General features: G+C 33.4%; 1 protein-coding gene across 6 annotated transcripts in view; it reads left to right on the top strand.

The window, feature by feature from the left end:
• Positions 1-10235, top strand: part of Katnal1 (katanin catalytic subunit A1 like 1) — a 91715-nt gene that overhangs the window by 39668 nt on the left and 41812 nt on the right. For all 6 annotated transcript variants that reach the window (XM_048800782.1, XM_048800778.1, XM_015484183.2 and 3 more), the window contains one exon: positions 6288-6453. In XM_048800782.1, coding sequence (XP_048656739.1) covers positions 6288-6453 — 166 coding nt within the window. The remainder of the gene's footprint in view (positions 1-6287; positions 6454-10235) is intronic.

Below are 10235 nucleotides of genomic sequence, written 5' to 3'. Positions count from 1 at the left end.
TATATATATATATATATATATATATATATATATATTTTAAAGCCTTTTTTATTATTTTTTTTAGTTATATATGACAGAATATATTTTGACATATCATACATATGTGAAATATAACTTCCCATTCTGTGGGTGTACGTGATGTGGAGTTACACTGGTTGTGTATTCATATATCAACACAAGAAAATTATGTCTGATTCATTCTACTGTCTTTCCCATTGCCATCCCCGCTCCCTTCCCCTGTTCCCCTCTGTCCAATCCAGTGAACCTCCACTCCCCACCCCACTCCCCACCTCTACCTATTGTGAGTCAGCATCCCCATATCAGAGAGAACATTCAGCTTTTGTTTTTTTGAGATTGGCTTATTTCACTTAGCGTGATAGCTTCTAGTTCCATCCATTTACTTGCAAATGCCATAATTTCATTCTTTTTATGGCTGAGTAATATTCCATTGTGTGTATGTACCATTTTCTTTATGCATTCATCTATTGAAGGGCACCTAGGTTGGTTCCATAGCTCAGCTATTGTGAATTGAGCTGCTATGAATGATCACTATAGTATGATGATTTTTTAAAATTATTTTTTATTCTAATTTGTTATATGTGACACTATCTACTTTGTGTACAACCAGAGATATGAAAAATTGTGCTCTATATGTATAATATGAATTGTAGTACTTATTATATTCCTGAATATGATTGATTTGCTTGAGATGATGAGGGAAGAGTTAACCTAATGCAGCCTTTTATGTAGTGTAGCAGGGTGCTTTGCATTTGGCAAGAGTTCAGATATTTGTTGAAAGAATTAATAAATAATGTTCTAAACAGACTTCAGCATGATATTGTTTTTAATTTTCCTATAGCAAACAGTTAAACATTTCTTAAATGCTTTTTAGAACCAGGATTCATCACTAAAGATTGAATTTGGTGAAGTCACTTGATTTGCAAAGAAGGCACCACTGCAGTTCAGTAGGGAAATGTGGGTTTTGTCAGTAAATGCTTCTGGGTTAATTAAAATACCCATTTTTTGGGAAAATCTTCCTACAACCTCCCCCATCTTACACCTTATAAGAAACATTAACTTGATAAAAAGATCAGTACTTAAAATATAGGAAATAATAAAATAAAGTCCTAGAATAAAACATGGGAGGGTATCATCATAATTTTGGGGTAGGCAAAGATTTATTAAAAGAATTAAGATAAAATATTAATAAGGTAGACTTAAGTTATTATTGAAAGATACCATGAAAACATGTCAAAAGGTGAACCACATACTGAAGAAGGTAATTGTAATATACAAATGATTGTCTTAACAATAATCGGTAAAGTAGTAAAAAAGAATATGATTTTGAAAGCATGGACAAAAGACTGGAACAGCCATTTTACAAAATAAAATATATATACAAGGCTGAAAGCAGATGAAAAGATGCTTAATATCCGTAGTCCTTTCAGAAAGGCAGCTCACGATGAGATGCCACTGCATCCCCACCCAAATGACTAAAATGGGAAAACTGGCAGTATTATCACTTTGGAAGACTCTATTTAATAAAACTAATCTTTAATATACTTATGACTCAGCAGCTTCACTGCTTAGTGTATACCTCGAAGAATTAAGTCTTCATTATATGGACACAATGCTCATATTCATAGCAGCCTTAATTATAACTGAAAAAAAAATCCTCAATGGAATAGATAACCTAGTAGATTTATGTGGTAGAATACTACACAGCAATGAATGCAACAACATGGATGGAATTTTCAGGTAATGCTGAAAGAAAGTAAGCAGACACAGAAAATGTACTGTAGGATTCCATTTATATGAAACTGAAGAATAGGCAAAATTAATCTATAATGTTAAAGTCAGAATAGTAGTTGCATTTATAGGGACTTGTATTGACCAAGAGAAAGCCCTAAGAGAGCTTTCTGGAATATTAGGAAATGCTTGTTGTTTTTGACCAATTGGTAGTTATATGGTACAACTTTTTGAGTTGTATTCTTAATAGTTGTTCATTTTACTATATGTAGGTTGTACTCAAATGAAAAGTAAAGTTAAAAAGTTCATAATATATTATTATCATCATCCCATTTACAGAGGAAGAATGTGAATCTTGTAGATATTGATATGCACATACATATATTCAGTAATTAGTAGACCTGGGAGTAAAAAGGTACTCAGGTTTTAGGATTCTAAATCTGCTGATTTCAGGTTACCATTCTGTTTCACTGTATGTTTGCAGTATTTTTAGGACAATCATAACATCTAGCATAGTTTCTGTATTATTAGATACACAATAAATATTTTCTAATTTGAAAAAACAAGTTATATATCTGATGAATAGATATCTGAGTTTATAATCATCACTGAATAATTTCAGATCACAGGTTTAAACTTTTTTCTCTTTGCTTGTTTTTCATTAAGTAATTTATCTTATATTCAGAAGTCTCATGTTTTGACTCTGAATCCTTTAGTGAAAATGTCTGTATGAAGTACTTCAAATTTATGTTTCTTATCTTTGTATTACCTATGGGAAGAGTTGGGTTTTCCTTTTTATTTAATTCCAAAGTTACATAGATTAACGTAATAGCAAAGTAAGATTGTCTTTCTTTTCTAAAAGTTAGCTTTAAGTAATGTGAATTAAAGTTCTTGGACAAAAATCCTCCTGTTCCAAATTATTTACTCAAATGCCAGGATTCTAACAATGATGGACAAATAGATGTAACCAAGGAGTTTAAAATCATCACCAAACAGAAAGGGGAAGTGGAATGCTCAGTAGCTCTAAGAAGGAAGGAACCTTTGTGTCTTGGAGAAAGTTGTAACAATAGAGCAGACCCTGTTTCTTAGCATGGTATGGGATGCAAGGCCCCTTGGAAGAGGTCTCTCTTCCTTAGACTTCATGGAATGTCTACCAAACAGACAATCCTATTTCTGTTGCCTGATATTTTATGGAGATTTGCCAGGTTCAGATCCAGGAGGTTTAGTTTTTTAGATGTATAATCTGAGCCCTTATTTGCCTGCATATGCTAAAACTTAGAGCAACCCTACAGTTTCATTTCTTAGGTACTCAAATATTTAACTAGTGTTATAATTCATATTTAACATTTGATTAACTTCTTAGTAGAAAAATCACAATTATGTGAGATATAAAGGATCACAAGGTAATATATTATGATGTACCTACCATTAATTTAAGGTAAAGAACTTTACGGTATGACCTTTGAAGTCATGTGTGCTTCTCCACATCCTGTTCCCTTCCCTCTATTTCAGAGAGGGATATCAACTACTGTTCTGAATTTAGAGTCTTATCTTTCCCTTAACCTCACTTTATATTTTGACTACATATGTTGGTATCACCAAGCCGTATCTTATTTTGCTTGGACTCTTATTGTCTGTGTGCTTTGAACTTGTTTTTTCACTCAACATTATGGTTGTGAGATTCATCTGTCATTATTTGAGTAGCTATAATTACGTTCACTTGTCTAGTGTGACCGATTATGAATATGTAATTTACCTATTTTGATAATGGATATTTGGATTATTTTCAGGTGTTTATTACAAGCAGTATTGATAAAAACATGTATAACATTGATGAGAAAAAGGAAATACTGTATTTCAGAGGAAATCAGGCACATGCGCACAAGAGAGAATATGGTGTATTTCTTATTCCTATAGGGAGATCACAAGTAGGAGGAGTGAGCACAGAGTGGACATTTTTGTCTTCATCTATATATCTAAATAGTTATTAGATCAGTTATTCTCTGTATTTGAAATGCTGTAGGCTAGTATAGTGTCAGTCTTTTTGACCATTAGGACAGAGGTCAGTGATGCTGTGTAACCCTAATAAAGTGTCTTTCTAAAGAGATACTTAGCAAAAGAAGCCTTGAGAGTTTTATTGTTTACACAGCCTGGAAGCTGTCACTGAGTCCTTAAAGTGAAGCATGACATTGTGCAGTGATGCGCTAATGGACAAAGAAGTACAGAACAGAATCAAGGATGTCCTTTGGGAAGTTGTCAGAGTCTGTTACAAATGTAATATCAAACTGCAGTGAGATGGAACTGAAGACTTCCAAAGCACAGGCACACTTCCTGTGAGACATGGGACTTGACACAAATGGAACATCTGGCTACTTGAGCAGTTTCATTCAGACCATTTATGAGCCCATCAGAATATTGAGTGGCAGGACAAGGTCAGCAACAGCAAATACTTGGCAGCCTATGTGCCAGCTCTGAAATAATTTGAAATGATTCTACTACATTGCCTTCCTGAGCTAGATGTGTATACAAAATGGTCTGTGGTAGAGCTCCTACATGACTATTAATAACAAGTTGCAGGGGGCAAAGCATAACCTAAGGTGGAAGGACTGTCTCAAGATTGACCCTAAGCAGTGAGGCCTAACAGGCAGACCCAGCAGCTGCAGAGCTTTGTGCTCTGTGGCTGTAAGGGCTGGCCTTGCTGTTGGTGAGCAGAGAGGCTTTTGGCTGGCTGGCTGTTGAGTCTACAAAGCAGGACCACAAACAGTGACAGATGTTTAAATAGTAGGCATAGCTGCTAACAAAAGGGCAAACTTGACATGTGTTCTGGTTGGTTGAGATTGTTGGTCTCATAATACTGACTTTGGTTGTACTCATGAATATGATTCAGGAAAGATGTTATGCACACATATATATAAATAAAAGCAAAGTTGTACTCCTACTTTCTACCTCTTCACAATAGAAAAAAAAATAGGTTAAAAACAAACAACCAAAAAAAACAAAAAAACAAAAAACCCCAGTGGTTGCATTGAAGTTCTGGAAATAGAGCAGTTTATCATTATTAGTCTTGAATTCTTTATCAGTCTAATTGCATTTTTATTTTATTGACAGAATGCTGAAAAGACTTTTAATAATGTCCTAAGAACCAATGATGTAATAATACTTTAAGTTTCAAAGTGCCTTATATCCATTTTAGTATGCATTATTTTCTATTTCCTTTCCAGTGATTTTTTTTTTTTTACAAGATTGCTTATTTATTTTCATTTCTTATAGGCTGTTTTCTACCTAATAGGCGTTCAATAAATATTTAACTGGACTGAACTCCAGGGAGTAAGATGTCAGGTTATGGTAACCTAATTGTATCTATAAGGGAGACACCGTTTTTCACCATCCATTTTTATCTTTGCAGTTTCAGGTTGTAGTATAATTCCAGCAGTCTGAATATACTATATTTAGACTGGCAACACATTGGCCCTTTTTTAACTTTTTTGCACCAAAATGTTTTGCACTAAGTTTACCACCTTTACAACTTTTCATCCATTTTTCTATCTTGTTGGATTTGTACAGTTATATACTACGTCAACTTTACTGACACTAGGAATTAAACTCACTGATGAGTTAGGTGAATTAAAAGCATGAGGGTGAGAAAGGAATAATAGGTATGGTACAGGGACGAATAAGCAACACCTAGAAGGAATCTGAAGTGCTATATGAGCACAGCCATCAAGAGAAACAAGGAAGGAATACTGAAGAGACTGGTCAAGGAAGAAGAACTAAGATTAGACACAAAATGATAAAGGTCCCTCACCCAAGATGCAGAGATTACTAAATACTGGCTGAGAAACCTCAGATCTTTACTGTGTGAAGGAGACAAGTTTCACATTGTAAGAAACAAAATATGCTATTCTGTGTGCACACACATGTGTTTATCATGATTCTTAATCACATTTGGAAGCAGTATAACTTAAATGATCCTGTGATTTTGGACACTTTAAAGCATGAATAATATTTTTACAAAGAGATTACTTTGTTTATAAGAAAATTTCATTGTTAAGTCCTGTCATTTGTAATTTGATGAGTGAAATGTTGAATTTTTCAGTACAGAAGCAGAGAAAAACATCTTGGTTGTTTTAAAAAAATTGTAAACTATGCAAATAGTTATTTTGAACTCTTCAAGAATAGCTTTTAATGCTTTTTAAAAAGTTATCTATTATTGGTTTAGGATAGCAATGAGTAAAGTAATTGGTCTTCCATTATGCTATTATTTATTACAGGGGGTAGTCTGTGTTGCCCTCTATTGGTGATTAATAGCTACTTTGGCAAAGTGCTACCTTATGTATCATTTATATGTATGTAATAATTCTATCAAACAATGTGCTTTAAAAAATAAAAATTGAAAACCAGCCTAGTAGTCATGGTCATGAGTTGGAAATATGAGATTTTGGGCTTTCTTGATTTAACAGTTTTATTTACTAAGGTAGTATTAAAATACTTTTGTCCTTGATTAATTTTTATTTTTTACTTTTATTTTTTTTTGTCAGAGCTCCACCTCAAATCAGGCGTCCCAATCGAGAAGTAAGACCTCTGAGGAAAGAAATGGCAGGAGTAGGAGCCCGGGGACCTGTAGGCCGAGCACATCCCATATCAAAGAGTGAGAAACCTACAAGTAGGGACAAGGATTGTAGAGCAAGAGGGAGAGATGACAAGGCAAGACTGTCTCTTTGTAATTCACTCACTTGAAACCCTGACTTTGGTGGTATTACGGTTTTTATTGGCTTTTCGGGGTCCATGGTTTTAATGTGAAAGAGTTAAAAGAAGAGTCTGATTCAAAACCTGAGTGATCTTTATATTTTGAAGGCCATGCTGCAATGTAAAAGACCTCAGAGAGCAAACATGGACACCATACAAGTATTTAGTAAAACAGATACTTTGTAGCAGTATTTCAAATCGTTTGGACACTTTAAAAACAGTATTTTTAACAAATATTTGGAATGAAAATGAATAATAAATGAAAACATAGTTGTAGGAGAAAGACTTATAAGAAAGGAGATTCACAGAATGAGATGAGGAATATGATTTACTACTGCTAAAAATAAAAAAAATTATTTGGCCGAAATTGTAAAGTGCAATAAGACTTGTTTTCTTTAATGAGAAAACTTCCATTGGACTTAAAATAGACCAGCTTCCTAGGCATTAGGAATGTTGAGACTGACAGAATAAAACTGGTGTTTTCTGGGTATTTCTACTCAAGAGAGAGAGTCAAAGACAATATTGTACCTCTCTACCTTATGAAGATACTGAAAATGGATTATATTTTTTGGCTGTTTGTGATTTGTTGAAATAAATTTTCATAAACAGTAGGTGAATCCATCTCAGGTCCTTTTTGGAATTAATGATGATACCAATAAATTATTTCCTGCTAAGAAATTGAGCTGGTTTCCCCCCATTATTAAAAGCCATACAAATGGATCTTGAAAATATGTATGTTAAGTATCATCTTTGTTTCTTTCTTTGTTTCTCATTTTTGTTCAGCTAACCTTACTTTGCATTTTAGAGAATAAAAGTAGGGATTGAAGTCCAACCCTCACTCTGATATTAGCTTTTAGGTAAACTTTTAGAACAAGATAATGAACTTTGTCTTTAATTTCATGTAGTATAAGAGAAGAACTGTGGCCATGGTTTATTGGATGCTTCTATTGCTAGGCACCATTCAGAGTGATTACATAATAATTCATGCAACAGTTTCAAGAAGTAGGTATCTTATTATTGCTATTTTACAGATGAGAAAACTGTGGTATATAGTGCTAAAGTAACTTGCCAGGAGTGAAAAATGAAGCCTAGAAGAATGGAATTTGTAAAGTCACATATCTTTGTAGTCCCCCCCTCCCATATTATGTAGTATTCTTACATATCAAACTAGATTGTTAAAATCTGAATTAGATTTGAAAAAAATAATCTAGAATAAGTAAATGTTGATTTTTAAATGTGTTAATGATGCTGAAGCCGAGAACAAAACAACCAAGCAGCATTTGAATATCCAATACCTTTTTGTCTGGAGGTTATAAGATAGTCTTTCATTTATGATGTTTTCAAATAATTTTCTAAATATTAGCTTTTTTTATTGACATTTAGGTACTCAGAATGTCACTGTAAAGTAAGCCATTTATTAAAAAAAAAAAAAGAGAAACCTTCCACTTGTTCAGAAATAAAGGATTTTCTGTCACTAAAAATAAAAGAAACTAAACAAACTCATGGAAACTTCCTTAGAATTTGAAAGGTGTATTTGTTTGGTTCTGATTATCATAACCCTCAAATATTCATTAGAATACTGCAGTTCCTGAAACTAACTGAATTCTGTGATAGGGTTTGAAGCTGTTAGGTAAAACTGATAAATATCCTATTCCATTGAGAGGTGATTTGAAAGTGAATATTGGAAGCATCCTTTATAGTCTCTGTCCCTATACCCCACCTTGGTCAGCTTCATTTTAAAATCAGCATAAATAAATAAACAAACAAACAAACTAGAAAATTCAGTTTATTGCCCATAATAAAGACAGTATGAGAAAAAATTTAGTTATGTAACTACATATTTTTGTATTCTAGCTTATGATCTAAAGTGCATTTATTGTGTTAAGTCATGGTCAGAATTTTGAAAGCTGCTGCTGTACTCTCACAACTCACTTTATTGATATAAAAAAGTGAGGATAAGAGAAATTACATATCTTGCCCAAGGTTCTTTGTGTATTTGAATTTTTAGTGTAGTAGCGAATTTACTTGTCCTTGAGGACTCTCGTGCACAAGTACACATTCACACACGAGTTTGTTATAAATCTGAAAGAAAAGTTGTGTAGCACATAATTTATAAACAGTAAACTACCTTATATTATTTTTATTGTAAATTTCATAGAGCCAGTGGACTCTCACAGAATGCTTTTGCTGATTTGGCCCAATTTTCATATCTGTACCTGGCCTGCATTTGCATTTGATGGGGAAATGTACTGCTGAAATGAATGTTGGTGGATAATGTGTTTTTATTAGTAAGATGGTAATTAAACAATAAAAATATGCTGGAATTCACTTATTCACCAGTGACTTGAGCAGCTTTGATAATTTGGATAATTTACTCATGTGGAAGAATTTTTTTGTGTGCTGTTTATAATGTAACAACAATTGAACTGACACACTTTTAAGTTTAATTGCATTATTAAAAATTTTCTCTTCACTTCTAAAGTCTAGACAATCAACAGAACAAATCCAGCTCTTTTTGTAGCATAGCATTTGCTAATTTCTCTGTTATAAATACCTCCACTGTGACAGATTTCCACATGATGCCACTGAAATGATTCTAGGTGAGAATGGGTAGCCTTCTACCATACAGTGTTTCCACCATACAGATACTGTAGGTTTGAGTAACCTCCAGAGAATAGATAATGCTAAGGTCATTAGAAGAAAGGAATTTTGAGTACTATTTTTTTTCTAAAAATATAATACATTCTAAATTTGTGTAATTTAGTTTTTACTAATGGCAGTGTTTCATAGCTGGCTCACAAAATTCCTGAAAATTTAATTATTGACTCTCACAAGTCAAAAAGAAACAGTTCCAGCATAGCATTGTTATGTAACTTGTAACTGTCCTATAATAGATGTAACCCTCAGGGTCAAAAAGTAGAACATTTGGTCCCTCAGAAGTTATGTTCATGATCTCTTCTAATTTCTGCCATTTTCTTCTTTCCCAGAGGCAACCACTCTTCTGCTTTCTAGTGCTATAGATTATCTATGCCTCATTTGAAACTTTATGTACAGTTAAACATTCTTTTGCATCTGGCTTTTTTTTTTTTTTTTTTTGCTAAATATATTTGTGAGAGTCTTCCATGCTGTTGCAAATACACTAGTTTATTTTCATTGTTATACAATATATGTGTAATTAAATATATTTCCTTTTTCAGTTGTGCTTGGACACCGTACCTTTATTTTATTTATTTTTTTTTATGTGGTGCTGAGGATCGAACCCAGGGCCTTGCATGTGCTAGGCGAGTGCCCTACCGCTGAGCCCCAGCCCTAGCCCAATTAAATCTATTTCTTGTCAATGGATATTTGAATTGCTTTTAGTTTGGAACTGTTATGAATAATGCTACCCGAGATCATTATATTCATCTCCTTTGAGGTGCGTGTGCGTGTGTGTGTGTGTGTGTGTGTGTGTGTGTTTCTGGAGAGTATATCCCTAGGAGTGGAATTGTTGGGTTATAGGATTTCTATGAATTAAACTTTAGTATATAATACCAAGTACTTTGGCAAAGTAGTGATCTAGTTTCCATTCTTACCTGTGGAGAATGATGCTACACATGCTTGCCAGCATTTAACGTTGCCAGTCTTTTTTAGGTGTAATCGTATTACTTGTGATTTTACCAGCATGTTTACTGTGTATTGTGCATTTGCCTTATAATTTATGAGATTGAAAACCCTTTCGTATGCTTATTAACCATTTGTAT

The sequence above is a fragment of the Marmota marmota genome, unplaced genomic scaffold (genome assembly GCF_001458135.2).
Source record: "Marmota marmota marmota unplaced genomic scaffold, marMar, whole genome shotgun sequence".
Classification (NCBI taxonomy): Eukaryota; Metazoa; Chordata; class Mammalia; order Rodentia; family Sciuridae; genus Marmota; species Marmota marmota.
Note: the sequence above shows the minus strand (reverse complement) of the source record. Positions and strands in the feature narration are given on the sequence as shown.